The sequence below is a fragment of the Apostichopus japonicus genome, chromosome 12 (genome assembly GCF_037975245.1).
Source record: "Apostichopus japonicus isolate 1M-3 chromosome 12, ASM3797524v1, whole genome shotgun sequence".
Classification (NCBI taxonomy): Eukaryota; Metazoa; Echinodermata; class Holothuroidea; order Aspidochirotida; family Stichopodidae; genus Apostichopus; species Apostichopus japonicus.
Window position 1 is genome coordinate 2,383,299 of NC_092572.1, and position 21,574 is coordinate 2,404,872.

General features: G+C 36.9%; 1 protein-coding gene and 1 long non-coding RNA gene across 3 annotated transcripts in view; both read right to left on the reverse strand.

Annotated features, from left to right (window-relative positions):
- Positions 1–56: 56 nt before the first annotated feature.
- LOC139977079 (uncharacterized) overlaps positions 57–21,574 on the reverse strand; it is a 100,381-nt gene continuing 78,863 nt past the window's right edge. Inside the window, exons 8-11 of one of the 2 annotated variants that reach the window (XM_071986104.1) lie at positions 5,732–5,974; positions 3,965–4,207; positions 2,888–3,011; positions 57–1,706 (exon numbers count right to left, since the gene is read on the reverse strand). In XM_071986104.1, the coding sequence (XP_071842205.1) occupies position 1,706; positions 2,888–3,011; positions 3,965–4,207; positions 5,732–5,974 (611 nt within the window). In that variant the 3' untranslated portion in view covers positions 57–1,705. The remainder of the gene's footprint in view (positions 1,707–2,887; positions 3,012–3,964; positions 4,208–5,731; positions 5,975–21,574) is intronic. The other variant, XM_071986105.1, reaches the window with a different exon arrangement.
- On the reverse strand, positions 6,648–7,887 carry LOC139977082 (uncharacterized). Its single transcript, XR_011796416.1, has 2 exons — positions 7,829–7,887; positions 6,648–6,975 (listed from the first exon to the last, which is right to left on the reverse strand). It is a non-coding gene; the product is annotated as an uncharacterized lncRNA (long non-coding RNA).

Genomic DNA, 21,574 nt, shown 5'->3' on the forward strand with positions numbered 1-21,574 from the left:
TACTTAACAACAAAATAAATGAATTATCTTATAATTAAATATTGGATATAATTTTGCACGTTACGTTATATTGCATCCTCTATTATATTGCCCCTCTTGTTTCAGTTTACAATCCTCTGCAACGTTAAACCATAATGTTCATACTATCGGTATGAATATAATATAATAATGTTCTATTTAAGTTTGAAAACTCAAAGAATGTAAATACATCGCATATGGTTACACCTGGGTCCACCAGTTACATGGGGCCATGTTCAGGTCTGTTCCTGGTAGGTCTTCGGGCCAAGATTACTTCCAATTAATAGCAATGCATCACTCCGATTGTAATTGCTTCAGGTGTAATACATTAATATGTTAATATCTTTACTCAATGCATTCCACTACTCCGTTAAAATGTTTCATTCACGTCTGTAGGACGGTCATGTAACTACACTTCTAGTAGTATTTCAATATCGGCATAATATCTCAATAACATATAAGTTTTAAATTAAAGAATGAAATCTTACCATACAAGATGGCGAACGGCGTCCAGAACACAGGCGTTGGTTTGCTTTCAAGAAAGATGCGTCATCCAAGTTCCAATTACATATAATATACAGGTTTACCAAAGTTGCAGTATAATTTTAAAAGTTCCTACTGCTTCCCCTATGACAGACGCCATGTGCTCTTATCTATAGCTTTGGAAGGTAGTCAAACTAATAGTAACATATAATATAATATTATATATATAATATTTCGCACTAGGCGTTATACCCTGCCCGTACCTAATAACACCTTCTACGTACAATTTTGATACCAGTTCTGGATCTCAAACCCGAATGCTATTGCACAATTCACTTATATACCTAGCACCACAGGTGTATAAACAATACCCTACCAAGTTGGACTTTATTTTACTTGTATAACTCACTAGCTGACTCATCCTAACTTGTGACGTTTAGAAGTTCTGGGCATCTTACTTCATTGGCAATGTGCTAATAGGGACTATACCTGTAAAATTTACTAACCCAAATGACCTACTAACCATTGGATAGATATATGCTCATTTAGCCTATGAACTAACGAAATATAAGGAAAACAAAATGGACCATTAAGGTTGTGGCTATTTCTAAATATTAAATGTTTCCTGTAACAACCACATCTGATTGAAGGTCAGACATAATCAAACTGATCATTAGATGTAATAATCTCGACCAGTGCAAGACATGCATTTATGTCTTTGAGTGGCTTCTAGTCATACAAAGTCTGAAAGCCCTGGTGTCTCTATCATAGAGTTTAATCAAGTTTTTTCATTTATGAAAGGTATGTACTTAACCTTTACTAGGGAAAAATGGATCACAGCTGGATGATTCATGGATAAGCAGACCTCTGATTTAAGTAAATGGATCAAGCCCCTCTCCACATGATTGTCTTCAAATTTGCGGCTGTAAAGTTTAAGCAGTATGCCAGGTTGCAACAGCCATGGTACACGGACGTAACCTAACTGAACTGATTGCTCATGCACTCATCAGTGCACATTTTTTCAGTCTCAGGTCGTAGGTTACTTCCTCTCCAGTATAATCACTGGACTACTACTCTTCATTTGATTGCTCTTGCAACATCAGCAATCAATTCTCCGGCTTTAGGTCATAGGTCATTTCCACTGCTTTGAATAAGTACTTTTCCTCCACCTTTGAAACATTACCAACTCTCACCATCTTTAAAACCTGTTGAAAGATTGAGAATGGGAATCAATGTAAAAAACCTTTCACAAAACTTTGAAAAGCTGTTCAAGTTTAACTCAGATATTCAAAACATGTATTTCAAATCATTTGAATTTGAATTTGACCACCACTGAAACATCTCAATGCCTATTTACAAACATGGTGCCACTATCTGGAATAACTAAGATAATCTCATATAAAAAAGTAAGGTCAAATAAAGCGTAATCTTTTTTTGTGGCCCTGCTTCCCTTTTGCTTTGCAATTGGTCGGAAAATACTGTTTCAAAAGTGATTTGTACATTATCTGAGCGTATCACCTGATAAATAGACGTAAAGACTACGTATAGATAAATACGAATAGACTAATTAACAAGGCAAAGTTCAAAATGCTAGAAACATAGAATATTTGGACTGCCATGAACACTATGAGAAAATAGAAGGTACTACTGTACTTTCCTTCTTTAAACAAAAAGGTTTGGATCAGCATGTTAGTCTTTAACTATACCTAATACTTCACTGTCGTTCAAATGCAAAGTGAAATCGAATTTACTGAACAGCTGTTATCACTAGACTAGTTTCTTTGTTTGTTTCATCCCTTTGTCTGTTTATGACTTCCTTTTGGTTTTATTCATTCTTCTTTCTTACTAACTATTCATAAGCTTTATTAAGTGTGACGGCTCATTGAAGAAGTCTTGCTTGTTGGAGCGTTGTTTGAACCCTTTACATACAGTAATTTACCTACAAATGCTTTTTGCAGTAGATGAGCAGTTTGCTAACATTTTTGGTTTTGATGATTAATCGTGACCTTTGTAGCCATGCAGGCTGATGTGCTCTTGTGCTGATTGGGTGAGTGTGTGTATAACGCCTTGCTTGTAGATAAGCAAGCTTAAAGGTAAACCAATATCATAACTGGTGTGTAGAGGTACCACATTGTGTAGAAGAAGCCAATCGTTTATATAGGTCATTGGAGATCACCAGAGGTTAGACTGTGAAAGCCTTGTCAACACGATATCTCAAGAAGAACTACAAGGTACCAGAGTTACAGATCTGATGTACTTTTACGATTTTCATTCTCAGTAATTCTCCACTTGCTTGACAAGACACAGATATCTTGAATAAAGAATATGTACATTCCTTAACAGTTCTACATCTGAAATAAAGAATATTTCTAACTACTTCACTTACTATGCTTTCAAGTCATCATATATTTTCTGCAGCAAACAGGCCAAAACAACTGTAATAATCAGAAGCACAACAAGCAGTGTGCAAACTACAATGGACGCAGCAGGTGGCAGACCTGTTTGACTATCTGTACAAAAACAATTAACAATTGAATGGTTAAGTAGCAGCAGTTCACAATATTATATCAGGAGTGTTGCAGGCGCTGTGTAGAGAATTGGCCTTTCATGTGAGTATACTGCAGATCTTAAGTCTAGAATTTATTATCACAGCAAGTACAGTAGTCCTGGATACAAAGGTTCACTTGTTAAAGGTAACAATTGTTACATCATGGAAGCTACAAAATGTGAAATATGCAAGCTGGGTACAATATTATTGTGCATCAAGGAGAATTTGTTTATCTTAAGTTGAATCCAATATATAGCACATTCAATCGACTTAAGATGAGCAGCTCTACAGAATGCAAAGATGGATTGAGACCTTGGCCTACAGAGATATTCTGGTGACATACAATACTTAATGAGAAAGATATTCCACATGGTAGTTGAAAACTAAATCTCAATATATTGTTACTAACTTAATTCATGGTTAATTAAATGTAACATTAACCCTACACCTGGCTTAAACTGTTCCTCCAAAGCTTCACCTGGCCTATCCATAAACTGTGGTACCGTTGGCCTATCCATAAACTGTGGTACGTTTGGAATATACATAAACTGTGGTACCTTTGGAATATTCATCAACTGTGGTTCTTTGGAATATTGCTTAGCTGTCCATTGTTCTCTGTGTTTCAAATTTTATCAAAATGCAAAGCTTTTACATAGAAATAGTTTACAGTATTTATGTTGGATCATCATGATTACATCATTAATTCTCAAAGGATGACTTTTCCTCTTGTCTTACTGAAACTTTGTTGATATTGCATTCGACATTGTCAGAATATTTCGCATAGGTCTGTTTCAACATTTCAAGTTTCTTTGCAATCTAGCTCCTTTTAATATGCTAATAAAAACTACCTATCTAACAGAATGAACAAGTGTGAAAGGGAAGAAATATCAAGAAAGCAGCAGAAGCAAAACTTACCATGTTTTGTAACATTCATCTGTAAGTTGATCATCTCTCCTTCAGAATCAGTACATGAACAGGTAACATACTTGTATTCTTGATATACTAGCACACCAGACAGTGGTGTACAGGATACACTAAGGACACCATCTTCCACATCCTTGCAGCATGGTGTGCTGTATGCATGAATTACACCTTTAGGTTCTTCGATGGCAATTGATGAGTATGTCTGACCCTCAAAGAATGGTCTGTTGTTTATTCCTACAACAATAAGAAAGGACAACATTTTGAATACTTTGCTACAAAGCACACCTGTATCAGTTACAATGCATCAGGAAAATTTCTCTTCAGTTTCAACAGTGCTCAGTACTCCATTTTGGCCAGTGGTAGGTTGAGAGAGATGCTTGTTTGCCATGTTCTTAGAGACCTTGTCAACATCAGGAAAAAACATTACTATCAAACAAAGTTAAATGATCAACTGAACTCAAATGATCAATGAATCTCTCAGCATGACAATTATGTCCTGCCCCATACCGCCCCCACCCCAACAACACCACTTCCCTGAAAGACTTGTTTTGTGTGCCTCTTTTATAGTCTGATTGAATTGCCGATGGTGTATTGTAAAGCAAGAGAAGGGGTTGGTTGTCCACCCTAGAGAGGAAGTACTGATCTTGACACTCCATTTAAATACTTCCAGTAACTATCTGTATTTTCTTATCCTTATCCTTATCCTTATTGTTTCTTGTCCTTGTCTTAATTTGTTTTGTTTTTAATTCAACCTTTTCCACTGGTCACAACCACGTCTTTTCCCAAATCTTATTTGCATGTGTAGAATATTCTGAGTTTAATTTTGAGTGAATTTATTTCTTTGAGGCCTATTTTCATTAGGAGTACTGGTAATAATATCTTTACATGAACAGCTTAAAATAGCTGCTAACAAAATGGCAAATGAGAAAGAAATTCAACTTGCTATCATTTCAATCATGTCTACAATTTCTTTGTTCGAGTTTTTAGTAAACAGATGGCGGTGTATATTTTCTATATATAGAAAGTGAGAAAATTGAAAAGCCAGAAAGTCAGTTGGCTTAGTTTTGCTTTGCCAAATGTTCAACGAGAAAATAAACAGTTAACACCTCAAACAAGATTCTTATGTGTTGTCCATTACTGACTTCAAGTGATCAAGCCAGATTGTTGGACAATTGTAGATGTACTGTACCTACCGAGTTAGATGTTCATCATCCAGGCTTTACTTGTTTCTATCATATCTACAAAGGTTTTAAGAATTCAGAATCAGTTCATGTACAGGTACTTATATTGTACAGGGACCTATGTAAAGTGACCTATATTAACCTAGAATAAATTTCTAAAAGATATACCCTATTCAGTTATGAGGTGCATGCTTGCAAATGTTTACACACTATAACCTCTTTTGATCTTTAACTTTCAGTTGAGAATAGGGTTCTTGTAATCACCAACTTGGATCTATATTACAAGTATGAAGTTAATTTTTTTTATAGTTCTTGCATTAACAAAGTTTTCACACAATTATCTCTGTTGACCTCAAAACACATTTAACCATCACAAGAAATGGTTCTTGTACTCAATATATTGGATCAACATACCAAGTACAGAGTTAATCCACCATAAATTTTTTGAATTATTGTGTTTACAAGCAGGTGTCACATACACACACAAACACGTACCCACACCATCTCATAGAATCCTATCACCTCCGACGATTGAATAATGAAGAAACATCAAGATAGCAACAGAAACAAAACTCACCATGTTTTGTTACATTCATCTGAAAGTTGCTCATCTCTCCTTCAGAATCAGTACATGAACAGGTAACATACTTGTATTCTTGATATACTAACACACCAGACAGTGGCGTACAGGATACACTGAGGACACCATCTTCCACATCCTTGCAGCTTGGTGTGATGTATGCATAAATTACACCTGTAGGTTCTTCAAAGGCAATTGATGAGTATGTCTGACCCTCAAAGAATGGTCTGTTGTTTATTCCTACAACAATAAGAAAGGACAACATTTTGAATACTTTGCTACAAAGCACTCCTGTATCAGTTACGATGAATCAGGAAAATTTCTCTTCAGTTTTTAACAGTGCTCAGTACTCTATTTTGGCCAGTGGTAGATTGAGAGAGATGCTTGTGTGCCACCTTCTTGTCAACATCAGGAAAAAAACTACCATCAAACAAAGTTAAATGATCAACTGAACTACAGTACCCTTGAATGTCAAATGATCAATGAATCTCCTAGCGTGACAATCCCTCCCCCCCCCCCCACCACTTTGCTGAAATGGCCTGTTTGAACTGCTTATGGTTCATATTGCAAGAATTCAGACCTAAATCAACTTAAAGTGAACTTAAAAGGAGATAAATCTTTTAAGTTATAGAGTCCATGCTAACAAATATTCTAACAACTGGTCGTCTGCCGGACAATCTCCACAGCTGATGTTGGTTGTTTTGGGTGACAGGACCACCACTAAAATTTCGCCCGACAAATCATCCCCATTGCTGACCAACTATATACATAACAGGTGCTGTTGTTAAGAGTAAATCAACAAAGAGACAGTCCCAGCAACACTGGTCAACATAAACTGAGGTGTGAGCTGATAAAAAAGGGTGTTCATGTCACTAATTCACCAGCCTTGAGAAAACACCAACTGAATGACTTACCTGATGAAACTGTTAGCAGATGGTCTGAGTAATATTTATATCCAGTTTCGTCACCTAGCTGGCAGCGGTAGGTATTGCCACCATCCTCCATGGTAAGGTTCCTCAATGCAATGCTTCCATTAGGATAAAGAGTACAGTCATTGAGCTCTATATTGCAAAGTATGGTTCCATCAACATTAAATGCCAACTGAGCATCTTGGCCATTTGTTAATACATCCCATTTCAAGTTTCTTCCCCCTTCTGTGGTTTTGACTCCACAATCCAACGTCACACTCCCTCCTTCCTTTACAGATACTATTTGGACCCCATATGCAGTAATCACATTGCCTGATGATGTACAAAACAAAAACAAAAGTAGAAAAGATGCACAGATCCAGATCATAAAATTGTGATGATTAAGTGATTTCTTTCATACTTATCAAAGGAGAGATCTTTTGAAACATATTTTCAAATTTAAATTCAGATTAAATGTTTAAAGCACCTTTAATACTGTTTCTTGAAAGCTCTTCTTTTGTTTCCAGTGAAAGTGCACGAGTTGAACCTTGAACTATATAATCACAACGAATGTCTGCAATGCATTTCTTTCACCTGATATGTTAATAGCATCCTTGTAAGCGCCTAAACACGATGCAAGAAATTTCTCACCATCGTTTTTTATTTTATATTCATTAATCTGCAAGGGGCATGGATTTTGCAAATTAGGAACTATATGACAGTGCTCACCCTCTGTTGAAACACTGGACAGCATTTTACCAGTAAAGGGTAGATTATGGGTCTAAATTGAGTGTATTGACTAATTTCTATTACAATGTTTCTCTGAATGCAGAGGAAACTAATGTAGAGGGACAAAACTCCCAATTCAACTTAAGCAATCTGTGAAATTCTTATATTGGATATTACAAGACTATTCTATTATTAAAACCAATGGGAAGAATGCACAAGTACTTAGTTACAGATGGGATACTTGCACAAGAGGGACTCAGTACTTAGATATAGGTGGACCTAGAAAGAATGTGAGTCTGTGAGACCAACATACATGTTATGTTTTGAAGTAGACTCACATACATGTATTAAACCTGTTCTACTAGAATTTAATGGTTTGAATATTATATAGGTTGGAAAAGCAATATGAAACGGGAAGTGTTCTTTTTAGTAAAACAAATAGTGAAACAACACTCACCGATAGCCAAACAGAGTAGTGTGTATCCTGTACCAATTTGTGATTGCAACCTCCTCCACCTACGAGTTATGAGGAAATGCAAGCAAGGGTAAGAACCATACATAGAAACAGAAACAGGAAAGATATATGCAAATGTTTGAACCTCATCCAAGCTTTCCTTTCGAGTTACCATGTTAAGTGTGGTTTCATCATATGGATTAATCTGTTGACCTCACATAACTTTACTTCACATGAGAAACTATTAGTTAGTTAGTGAGTTAAACTCCCTTTTACTTACCAAGGTGAAACCAAATATAGTATCGTTGCATATCTAATGCATACATCTTCCTGTTCACTAGGAACTTCTCAACCCAAGTCTATTGAATCAAAGCTGGATTGCCTCATAAAGTGGGTGAAAATCCAAACCTAAATGAGCAATTGCTGTGGTCATCAGATTTGCATTCAGCCAATAACACCAATATATAGTTTACAATTATGGGCTGGCATGACCCCAAAACGTGGCTGAGGTCATGAGCTAAGCCTTCAGCCACTCAAATCAATAGTTTACAATTATGGGCTGGCACGACCCTGAAACGTGGCTGAGGTCATGAGCTAAGCCTTCAGCCACTCAAATCAATATAGCTCACAATTATGGGCTGGCATGACCCCCAAACGTGGCTGAGGTCATCAGCTAAGTCTTCAGCCACTCAAATCAATATAGTTTGTCTGACTGTGAATTGCAGTACATGCATACCTTAAAGCAGGCAACTGCCTAAGTTCCGCATTGAAACCACCTAATGCCCTCCCGTGATAACCACACAGCTATTTTCTACTTTCAACTTTGACCCTTAATGATGTCATTTAACTTAAAGGGGAAGCTCACGATAAAAACCAGACAATTGTTTAGGGCGATTCCATGGTAACTTGCATTACACTTTTTGCTGTTTTTTTTATAATCCAAGTGCTGTGGCTTGAATATGGGTTAGTGTAACTCCTCAATTTTCTGTGGTGTTATATCCAACATTCATAGCTACAATATGAAATTATCAAGAATTATATTTATGTTCGCCTTAATGTATGGTGCGCTTCCAAATATCGGTAACTCGCATTACGGGAAAAGGACACCTGAAAAATTGACACCGGTACAAAATGGCACCGTGCTCTAACAAAGAATGATTTCTTCAATTGCATACATGTACAAGATATCTACCCTACTGATGTTTATATATCAGCAGTAGAAAATATGAAACAACTTCAGATGTGGTATGGAGGGGGAAAAAGTCAGTCATCCATTTTGCTCTTTATTCATCAAATTCTTTGAAAGAGATATGCTCCAAAGCCATTTTTGAAACACTTGGAAACTCTTAGAAACTGTAAAACTCTTTCCAAAACTTTTAACAACATTTTAACAACAATTTGCAAAACATCTTGACAATTATATCAATAATAATAATCGAAGCTGATTGAACCAAAAAATCAACTAAAGAATTGTTGACTAACAAGATTGCATTGTACACTATTGAATTATCAATCCATATTTCCAATCAAGCTAATCCAAAATTGTTGACTAACAAGATTGCAATGTACACTCTTGAATTATCAATCCAAATTTCCAATCAAGCTAATCCAAGCAAACTGGTAGCGCTCCTCTTCCATTTTAATGTCTCAAAACATCTACTGAAAGTTAAACAGGTTCACAGCTTATAGTGAATTACAAGAAAAGTTTCTTTGGCATGTTAAATAGTGATTGGTCCTTTGAAAATTTGTATTTAGGGTTCTTAGGAAAAGCATGAAACTAATAAAACAATCCTTGTTCCTAATTATATCAGTATAATAACATCATCGACAATAACACAATAGATGTTTCATTATGCGGTATGAGGGCATGGTGGTAGGCCATTCTAGATAACCTTGAATGGATGGTGTTTTGTATCAAATTAGAATTTTGATGCAAACTTGAATTGGCCACGACTATTAGCAATCAAAGGCGTTCCCAACTTCTTTATCATCTGGCTTCGTCGATAGAAAGTTGCTATCCCTGGGGTTCGGCCATTTCCAGTTATCGATCCTTCCCGTGAAATGTCCGGTGGCCTGCCTTATTTTGTGTAATTTTGGGATTTGAAATGCTTTGGAGTAAAGGTTGATTTTCACGTTGTACAGGTAGTGATAAGACACTCATATTGGGGAGAGGGGTTTGCACATCATGATATTTGGGGAACACACATTTGAATTGGTAAACCACACCAATCTATTCCAACTGACCAAGCCTCCACAATCCTGCCCCCTCCCCCCCCCCTAGAGGCCCCAATCCTCCCCTATGCAAACTACCCGTCCGCCCCATCGCCTCTACCCACTACAGTAATTCTGAAGTGCCCACACCCTTGGCAGCATCAGTTTTCATATCAAGACTAATTTCCATCAAGATGTTGGGAACATTATAATGGTCATGTTTTACAATATTTGCCCATCCTTGAACATACCAGATTACTATGTGATAGGCTACAGACTAATATAGCCTAAGCTCTCACAATTTGTCCTAAATATTGTATTAAGCAATTAATATCCCATGAAAATGCTAATGTTAAAATGGAGAAAGAATATGCTAACTTTACTCATTTGATGATGTCACAGTTCAATGCAACTTGGAAGGTCCATGATTCCACAAAGGTCAGGTGATAAAATCATTAATGTCTGTTGAAACTGTCCTAAGGGTCACATGTGATGTAATGGAGGTTGCAGTGCATTCTGGGTACAGGAAGTGTACCTACTGTGCACACCTTACATAAGTATATAGTGCACTGTATTGTTTTGTTGATCAGTAGTACTGCAAGTTAGATTGGAAGAATATATGGTAACTCCCATTACAGCGGTAACTCGCAGTACTGGTAACTCGCATTACAGTTTTCAATGGCTCTTTATATCTATATACTAGGTACATTTCTAATTCTTTCAACTATTGTTATACTCTTTACTTTGACTAGAAGCATAATATGGGATGGCAGGAAATGATCTGCTCCGGTGAAAAAAAAAGTTAAAAACTTGGTCTCTCGGTAACTCGCATTAGGCTCTCAAATCAGCTCTGTGTCGTTACAGCCATATATGCCTACAAACCAAAAATGTTTGGGGAAATTGTGATCAATATTTTAATATATCACTAATGGCACTACCAATACAGTACATATATAACAAATTTATTTAGGGTGCTTTCAAATACGGAAATCTGAGACTTTGAAATATCCATACTATTTCCTCAAATATTCCCTCAAAAATCAACATTAGTAAGGTATTCACATTTTTTGATAGGAGAACATGGTAAAGTTGGAAAAAAAAGTACATAACCCAGACCCTAAATAAATCTAATTTTCTTTTGGATGGAAGGGAATTTCTATGGCCGTGGCTATTCTTACGACCAGGAGTAACAATTATTTATAAACTATTCTTACGACATCGGCGAATGCATGCGCAGTAAAGTAAATAAAGCAAATGCGCATGCAGTAGGGGTAACCCTAACCCTGACCGGAAATTATTGTTACTCCTGGTCGTAAAAATAGCCACGTTAAAGCAACTGCGCATGAGTAACCGGAAATTACTGTTACTCCTAGTCGTAAAAATAGCCACTTTGAATTTCTCTCATACCGTTAATATACATGTATTAACATCATCACCTTTTCTGAGTTTACGTTGGATTAGGCCTCTATAATATAATGCCAGTGACATACAATTTTGAGCAAACTTGTGCTATACTTTGCTGACAAACAAAATAGTATTGTATCATTAGGCAGACCTAAGCTAGGGCTCCATAGGACAAACATCATACTATATCCTCCTGTATAGTAGAAAACAAATAGCTACAGCAGGTATAGGATAATAGGAAACAATTACAAGCAGTTACACCTGGTTACACCAAGTTCCAGTGCGGTTACTTAAATGGCTAGTACTACTACTACTACTACTACTGTAGTCGGCTAGCCTATGCCTACACTGTAGACTAGCGGTGTTCGTGTCTGGCCGGCAAACGTATGTTTAAAAATGTTTGAATGTTTCTTTGTTACATGTATTACGCTGGATCACTTCGGACTAATCATTTGTATTTTATGTTCGTTATTTTGCTTACATGACGTTGAGGTACCTGATCGGGAAGACGATTTGTTCCCCCCCCCCCCCAAACATCCTACTAGATCTAGTGAGCCGCACATTCAGCCGTACATTCGAATCGTAATATAACGTAATTAAACCAGATTGGAGTTAGCATGCACGTTCAGCACCGCTGCTGCTGAACGTGTCATCAGGGAATGCAGCTTTGAACTTCTCTCTACCTCAGGGTAGATAATGAATGACATGTAAATTGGTTGCGCCCACCCAAATAAACTTCTGAGAATCTTAATTGGTGTATCTTTCTACAAAGATGTAAAGACTCTATAAATAGGACTATGTTGTATGTATTTATTGTATTTATTTCAGCCACGTTTATGTACAATTATGATTAGTTCCCACCTAAGGGTAGCAGCTCAGTAGGCGATTGAGTGTGGAACTTTTTATAGTTTCGATTTTCGATCGAAGTTAAGAATTACATATCGATCAATTATGACTCTAATAGACCTGTTTATATTTTGTAGATGATGTTAAGTACCCTATGTATTGATTTATAGACAATTAGGATGTTTCTCGGGGTGGAGACATTAATTAAATTAAATATCCGACATTTATCAAACTAGAGTAAGTTAGGATATAGCAGGAGGTTGCTGCCTTTTGATGGTGGTGCTGAAGCCCAGCCTCCTTGCAAAAACCATACGAGACATTAATACAACATTTTTGATATATTAATTGAATTATATATCCGATATTGAATCCAATTAGAGTAAGTCAGGATATAGCATATGTTTGATGCCCTTTGCATGGTGGTGGTGAAGCCCAGCCTCCTTGCATAGAGATTGTGGTCATCGGTCAGGTGTGTATTGCAGCTGACCTACGAAAGGGATTATAATGGTTCATACGATCTTAGGTAGATAATCCGAGAAGCGTTGCTGTATCTCCGCCGAAATGCCATGATCTGTACGTTTTAAGAAAAGTCACCCAGGAAATAACTTGCGCACGAAAACCTAACTATACCGAACGACTGATCCGCTCTCAACCCCAGTCTCCTTGCATCTTGACTGTGACTGTATGATCATCATTAGGGATGCACCGGATATCCGGTCCGGCCGGACTATCTGGCCGGATAGTGAGCAATTATCCGGTTCCGGTTCCGGTTCCGGCCGGATATTTTTCAAAATCCGGCCGTTTCTTTTTCAAAATCTGGCTGGATCTTCTTTAAAATCTGGCCTGAATTATTCCTTAAAAAGGTGTTGGTATTAACTTAAATCAATGTAAACTATTTCCAAAAATTAATAAAAACATTCAAAGTAAGGAAAAATTACTTTTAACATGTTTAATTTAATTTTCTCAATGGTCTGACCCACTGTTTCTAAAGATCAACCAAAATAATACTCCTTGTTTCTTACTTCTACTTCTTATTAATGATTTTCTTTTGTGTAATGAAAAAAATCCGGTTCCGGCCGGATTTTATCCGGCCGGATTTCATGTACTATCCGGCAAAATCCGGTTCCGGCCGGATCCAAATATTTGGATCGGTGCATCCCTAACCATCATCGTCAGGTGTGTACGTATCACCATGAGATACTACACATGATTTTAGCCAAAAGGCCGAGAAGCGATGATATGTAGTTGCTCAGCCAAGAAAGAAGCATTCAGCTATTGTAAGTGAAAGTTCAGTTAGCACAGTAGTTGGAAATGCTGGTATTGGGGCTGAGGCAGGCTCGCATTAAGCTTACAAAAGAAATCGGGCCGTGTGGAAAATTGTTTGAGTTATAGTGAAGTTCACTCGGGCCTGTTGCTATGGACGTTAAGGCCTGGCGCCCGCTATACGACCTCGAGCTTGCTATGGCGGTCGCTTGCGATGCTCTTGCGAGTTCTTACGATCCATCTAAAGTCGCCAAGTGTGCGAGGATCGGTCGCAAGGTGGTTGCAGGTGATCGCTGTCCGCAGACAAGATCGCATTTGGTCGCAAAGTTTTAAACGTGGTCAAAACTTTCGCGACTTCCCCCGCAAGGTGGTCGCAAGACCGATCGCCAAGTGTGCGATAGTTGGTCTTGTGAGGTCTCTGTCGCTAACACCCCCAGAAACTCTCCCAGAAACGACGATTTCCTAACATTTTCCTTACATCTTTTATATAATATTTTCCACAAATTTTGTAAAAATGTTTTTAAAACGTTTAGAGCAAGGCATCGAAAAAGCTTAAAAATTGAAAATATGTAGCAATTTCAATTCAACTACCTGCAGGGGAAAGCCTTTCATTTGATCATCGATGTTCTCACAACTTTTATTAAAATAACACTACAACGTTTTAAAGAATCTTGTATAATACAGAATGACAACATTTTGAAACCATCGTCAAATGTCTTCTTAAAACTACAAACATTTTGATGATGTTATTAACATATTTTCAGCAAAACAGTATGCTTGATGTTTAAAAATATTATTAAATGTTTTAACAAAAAATGACATATCATTTGAAGAAAGTACTTAATAAAGAGTAACCTGTTTATTGGGGAGTTTTGTTTGTAACTTCATCACATAACCAGTACCCTATTTATCATCCTATCAGGCAAATGAAGCCCATGAGGAAGTACGGTAATAACGTGTTTACAATATCACTATAACGTATATGTTACGACTAAAAACGCTTCAGTGATGTTACTAAAATGTTTTTGACAACACGTTTACATTTGATGTTATTAACGTGTAATTACAATATTGTTACACAAAGAAGGTACTTGTTTTGGAAACAATTACCAATTTTAGGTATAGCATTATGTATAGTCATACAGAGGAACTTAAGCCAAAATAAGATTTTATATATTAACTGTGTTATCAGTACCACAGTTGTTATCTTAAACCGCAAATGGTGCTCAAACGAAAGTATAAAAACGTTTATACAAATATTTTTACAACACATGCTTACTATCAGAAGTCCGGCTTACAAAAATCAGTTCTACATAGTTGTCTATTGTAATATTGTGACAAGCCCGCTCCTCCGACATGTAATATTATATCGGGAATCGCGAGAGATAGGCACTGGGGTTACCTTGATGCCGTATTTTATGCTTCTTCAGGAGACGTCTCGAACGGAAGATAGAAGAAAACAATGAGTTCACAGAAAAACAATTTGACGAGATAGGATTTGATTAGTGCTTCGGTATCATTTCTTCTCTGTCGATTCTCTTCTCTAATTAAATAAAAATACAATGATTTGACTCCGTCAATTACTTACTCAAAGGAGTGACGAAGTCACGAAGTTTCGAAACCCATGCCGCCTTTCATACATTACTTCTATAAAATCCCACTGCGCACAATCAGAAGGCAGCCAATAACCTGACCATCCTGTATTAGCTAACGATATAAATATCAGTCTAGAAAGCACTGATCTGCCCTGATTGGTTGGGAGTTTTGAAGTCCATCCCTTTTCTATGGAAACTTCCATTGCACGTGAGAAGAAGCTTCTCGAATGTTCTACAGACACAATGGAATCTATTTTGGGAAAAGGCCCTGTGACATGATTCAATAAGATAGTTAAAACTTGTCGTGGGAAAACTGAATCCATGACCTAAATAAATATATAAGGGGCCTGTAAGGTGTCTCGATGGAGTGTTTCGGTAACATCAAAGAGGCAGTATTACTATTTCATAACACTATGTCAACGGCTACGCGGAATACATCAAGCAACCGTGAAAAGAAAGTTTCAAAATTGACAACGTCATCAGTCCTTTTGATAATTGGAAGTATTGAATCCAAATCAAAAGGCAGTTTGTAGCAGTCTTGAAAAAAAAAATAAGGTACGTTTGATTGTGAACTGCCGTATTGAGTGTAGCAGCCTGTAATTAATAATGTATATCCTAGCGGTAGGAACGAAAATGAAGCCTTCATGTAGTGTAAGCTTAGGCTGAATTTATAAATGCCCGTACTAACTTGTTAGGCTAACGCTTGGCATGTTGACTAGCGTAGGCCCTAGCACAGGCCTAGACGAATATCATATTATCAGTCACAGGTTTGGCCTGAATGCGAATGTGTTGTGAAACAACCTTCGGGTGTGATTGTTGATAGCCTAGGCCTGTATTCTGAATCTGAGTTAAAATCGAAGTTTAGCCCAGGCTTTGGACTAGTGTGTAGCCTAGCTATAGTATCGACCTGGGCAGCACACCGCTGTAAATGATAAACGATCACCTAGGCCTATGACAATGTTCGGGACAACAACAAAAACATTCACGGTTGCGTACGGTTGCATGTGGCAGTAGCCTAATGCCTTAAATTAAACTATAGGCCTTTCCTGTATTTTTTGACCATCTGTTTTAAAGCTATGCTAAACATCTGTGGTTCTACAGTAGGTAGCTACTGTATGCGACAATATTTTTGTTTCTGAAATGTAAACTCATCAATTTTGGTACTTTTTTTCAGTGCAAAATAGCTCCTAAACTTGTGGAGGTACATATGTTTATGTGGAATGTGTGTTATGTAATTAGTCAGTTCCCAGCAGTGCGAAAAGTGCTTTCTTTTATTGTTGTAGAATATGCACGGGGTTTCTTGACGTCACTCCTCATTACTATTTAATTAGGTACAACTTATCATTTTTGAAGATCAATTTCTCAGTCATTATCTAATTTTTATGTCTGGTAATAGTTGAATTTGATGAAGGAAAGGTGTTTAAACCAATTGTTATTGACAAAAGACACACAAAGGGATAGGGAATTTTGGCCGTATTTTCCGAACGTAAATTATCCATTGTTTAGAAAAAATGTTTTTGGGGCATGAATATCATCATTTCCAATTTTAAAAACTTGTATATTTGCTGTAAAAAAATCCTTTACCACAAATTCAAATCAATTTCTCTTCAAATCATTCTGTAAACGAAGTCAAGCCCACGGCAAATATATACGCACATGAATACAGGTTACGGATACAGGTTGGTACGTATTGCGCGAAATGCTATAACTAAGCGTGATAAAACTAATGGAATTGAATTGCTTGTATCATGGAACTTCTTGCTTATATCGAGTGATAAGAGGAACTTTTCATGGCCGTAAAATGACTTTCCTTAGCTGTATGGATAGGGGCATAATGACGCCCGGAGATCATGAAATACTCATTGCCAATACATCGATTTGGTACATACACACATAACAATAAATTCAATCAAAGTCATATCGTAACAATCGCTACTGTTAGTACTACTTGCTGAAATAAGACACTCAACACTGGTTTGCATTTATCACCAGCAATACTTTTATTTAGAGACTCTCATGAAGATGGACCCATGCTGGTGCTCTTCCAAGTACAAGCCCTGTCACCGAATGCAAAGACTACAAGCCCTGCCAGTGCCCTTTAAAGTTCACCTTCCTGAAATTGTACATGGGGTTACCAGTATTCAGCCAATGGAGCTCTGATGGTATCGAGACAGGGGCCTTTGTACTGGGTATATTTTCAAACATAACTAGTTTTGTGGAAAATGCAGGTTATACAACAGGCAATTAAAAATGACAGCTGAGATGTCATTTTGGCTTAAAAAATGGCCAGGCACAACTCTATAGTTCACCCACTGAAAGGACAGTGGTTGCCACTCTGACACCACGATGAGGTCAGCTTTGAGGGATTTTTGGTCACAGCACTTTTTTTTTTTTTTTAAATGACAACACCTTTTTATTGGTCTCTTTATTTCTCGTTCATACTACATAACACTTCGAGACGTAAAGCTGTTAGGAAATATTAACAAGACAACAAGCATAGCTATTAACCTATATGGAAAGACCTCAGGTAAAGCAGTAGGACAGATTGTTTTAATGAAAGGCAAGTCCAGGAATGGCAAGAAAGTTTGGTCGAACAGTTAAAAAGTACACAAATACAGTATTTTTATGCAGTATTTTTATGCTGGCATTATTTCTAGACACTCGTTTTCCTTGATTTCCGACGTTCATGGCATATGCACGTAGAATTTAATGGTTAACTTAAATCAGTTGACTAGTGCCGTATGTTTATGCTGGCTTTATTTCTAGACACTCGTTTTACTTGATTTCCGACGTTCATGGCATATGCACGCAGAATTTAATGGTTAACTTAAATCAGTTGACTAGTGCCGTATGTTTATGCTGGCTTTATTTCTAGACACTCGTTTTACTTGATTTCCGACGTTCATGGCATATGCACGCAGAATTTAATGGTTAACTTAAATCAGTTGACTAGTGCCGTATGTTTATGCTGGCTTTATTTCTAGACACTCGTTTTACTTGATTTCCGACGTTCATGGCATATGCACGCAGAATTTAATGGTTAACTTAAATCAGTTGACTAGTGCCGTATGTTTATGCTGGCTTTATTTCTAGACACTCGTTTTACTTGATTTCCGACGTTCATGGCATATGCACGCAGAATTTAATGGTCAACTTAAATCAGTTGATAAGTGCAGTGTTTTTATGCTGCCAGTATGTCTAGACACTCGTTGTACTTGATTTCGACATTCACGGTATATTCACGCAACATGTAATGGTCAGGAACGTAGCCAGGGGGTTGGAGCAGGGGAGCGACTGCTCCCCCTTTCAGTGACAACAAATGTTTTTTTTTAGCATGGTATTTTTTTAGTGCTCTTTTGATCTTGAATACTCGTCAGCTCCTTTAACTCGATTATAATCGTAGTAACATTCAGGGATACTGATTCCGCTACCTACCTAGTTTGGCAGATGCAATTAGCTTAATTTAGCCTATAGCCTATTACAAGCCTACAGTTGGTCACTGCGTAATAAAATACATATCGCCTACCTAACCGTACTCGAGTGGAGTGTCCCGAACCGTATGCAGGATGATGTCGACAACGTTCGTTCTCATCCTTTCTATGATTGGTCCTAAGTTGTTGCACGAACAGCATGTTATGAAGCTAAGTTAGCAATCGTACGTGATACTCGCTTCCTATAAATAATGATTACACTGCTAACACATTGCGATAACGATATTTGTTTTTTAGCCACTGCACATCTGGCTGTCTTACAACATATGAAAGTTTATATTGTCCATCAGTTAAGCTCGTCAAATGTATTAAAGTCCAGACATTGGACAATAAACAAGAATCATCCTACTGGAAAAAAATTGTAAAGAGCACTTTTGTCTTTCTGATATTCTAAGTAAAAAACATGTAAAAGAATTCAAACAGGAAACAAAATCTGCTGATAATATGATATCATATGATCATGATGAAACTGGCAAAACAATGCAGCAGATCGCATCTAAGGACCTTCATTTGTTCAAAAATATCTCAAAGGGAGGGGGACACCCCTCCCCTTAAACCCTCCCCCACATCAACCGCAAAATACGCCCCTCTCCACCTTTCAAATTCCTGGCTGCGTCGCTGTTTATGGTTCACTTAAATCAGTTGACTATTGCCGTAATTTTATGCTGGCATTATTTCTAGACACTCGTTTTACTTGATTTCACGATACTACCCGGTTCCTAATCTATTACCCGAATCCTACGCAAAGTGTGATTTTTTTGGGGTGGGGGGGGAGGGGGGCAAACCGATGGATGTTAGGCGATCAAAGTTTTAGGCGATCAAAGATAACAGCAATAATGAAAGTATGCCATTGATATCTTATAACTGCCTCACAATTTCAACAAATAAACAGACGGTTAGGCTAGATTTTCCTATTGACTTAGTGTGGAGTTAGGCTGCCATGTGGAAGAAATTGAAAGAATTCTCACAATTATTATTCATTCATTCGTTTATTTCATAGAAGGAAAGACTGTCAAGGAATTTTACGAGATGTTACTTATGGATTATAGACGGGATAACTAAAAAATAATAATAGCAAGTGGCTTTTAACTAAACGTTTACTCCAAATGCGATCAAATTGCGCGAATCGCTCAATTTCGTGGCTAATGCGAACCATGGACCTGCATAATAGATCTAGTAGTAGTAAAAACTGTTTAAGAGCTAAATTGGATATTTTTATGTTCTGATCCAATAGAGGTGGAGAACAAACATAAGCAGTGGCGGCAGTGCGTTTATAGTAGTGATGTTAATTACATGAAGTTATAAACAAGTTAATGAAAGAAACAAAAGCAAATAGAAATTATTGAGGAAGGTTGTATACCTTATCTTACACCTATTTGAACATGAACGCATTGTCAGTGGAGAATATAATTCATTTACTTTAGCATCCAATGTGTAATTTCTTGATAATGGAAATACACGAGGGAAAACAAATTTGTCCGGGTACCCGGATACCCGACGGGTAACGGCTCTCGGGTACCCGGTTCCCAATTTTTGGACCCGTGTAAACACTAAATACATAGCCTTAAACATCATCATACACACTTTATTTGTATACCGTACAGCAGGGTGCATCGTATGCCGTTCATGCCTGCATATATGGTAACTAATATACGCGCAAATTTCTCGCTTCGCAATTTGACAATCATTTTGTTATTTTATATTAATTAAAGGTTCCATCATTAAATGTTTTTTGTACACATTAAAGGCAAATCACTACACGCTTCCCTCACGCACAAGCCAGCGTATTGTCCGGGTCATAATATATATAAGTATTATATATATAATATAAGTATTGCTTGTACCTGTAGAGGTACTATAAAGTGCAGGTTTTCATAGAGGACAGCAGCCCAGACGCAAGTTTTACTGAGCCGACGCAAGCATTTTCAAGATATTGCGTCCCGTGGACGCAAGTTTTAAAGTCCCAGTAACAATACTGCTTATACCATATAGCAACTTTTAGCATTGTTATTGGTACACAATACAATTTCAAGCTTGCATATAAGTCAAAATACTTAATAAATACACTGAGGTTTGCAGGGATATCAAAGGTGAATTGTACTACCAGGTTGGTGTGATATAACAATCTACCTGAATTATCCCCCTATGAATGAATAGTATCGTAGGAATGTAACATTGACAAGTCGTCATAGGTCTCGTACTTGGTATATATTGTACCATGTTAATTGGAGGAACACCCTATTGATGTTGGTGGAGGTTAAAGATCATCTAGGGTCAACAGAGATCATATGCATTTTTGCATTGTGGATATTGGAGTTGAAAGGTAATATAGAGTTCCAAAGGTGTGAAGGACTAAAACATGGTATTGCAAGAAATGCTTACATTTTGACAAATTTCCAAAAACAAATACAAAAAAATTGACAGATTTCATGCATGGGGTTTTGAACGCTCCATATTAAGTAGACTCATTTTGTCTTTGGCATAGGTCGAAGGTCACATATGATCAGGAGAATGTGTTTCCACTTTCTCTGTTTCAGTTGCACGAAAAGTGCTTAAGTACTATGTCATATTATAAAGAAAGCCTTACAAATATGGCATGTAATGATTGAAGGCAAAAGCAAATCCACATTTCACTGTGTGTTACTCTATGATCAAGCATGTTTTGTTTTTCTTGGTTCCAAACAGAGACAGACTGCTTTGGCACAGAAGAGGAACGGAACTTCCTTGGAAGAATATTATGGTGGATCTTTTGAGTGATGATTATGTTATATATATATATATATATATATATATATATATATATATATATATATATATATATATATATATATATATATATATATATATATATATATATATATATATAATATATATATATATATATATATATATATATATATATATATATATATATATATATATATATATATATATATATA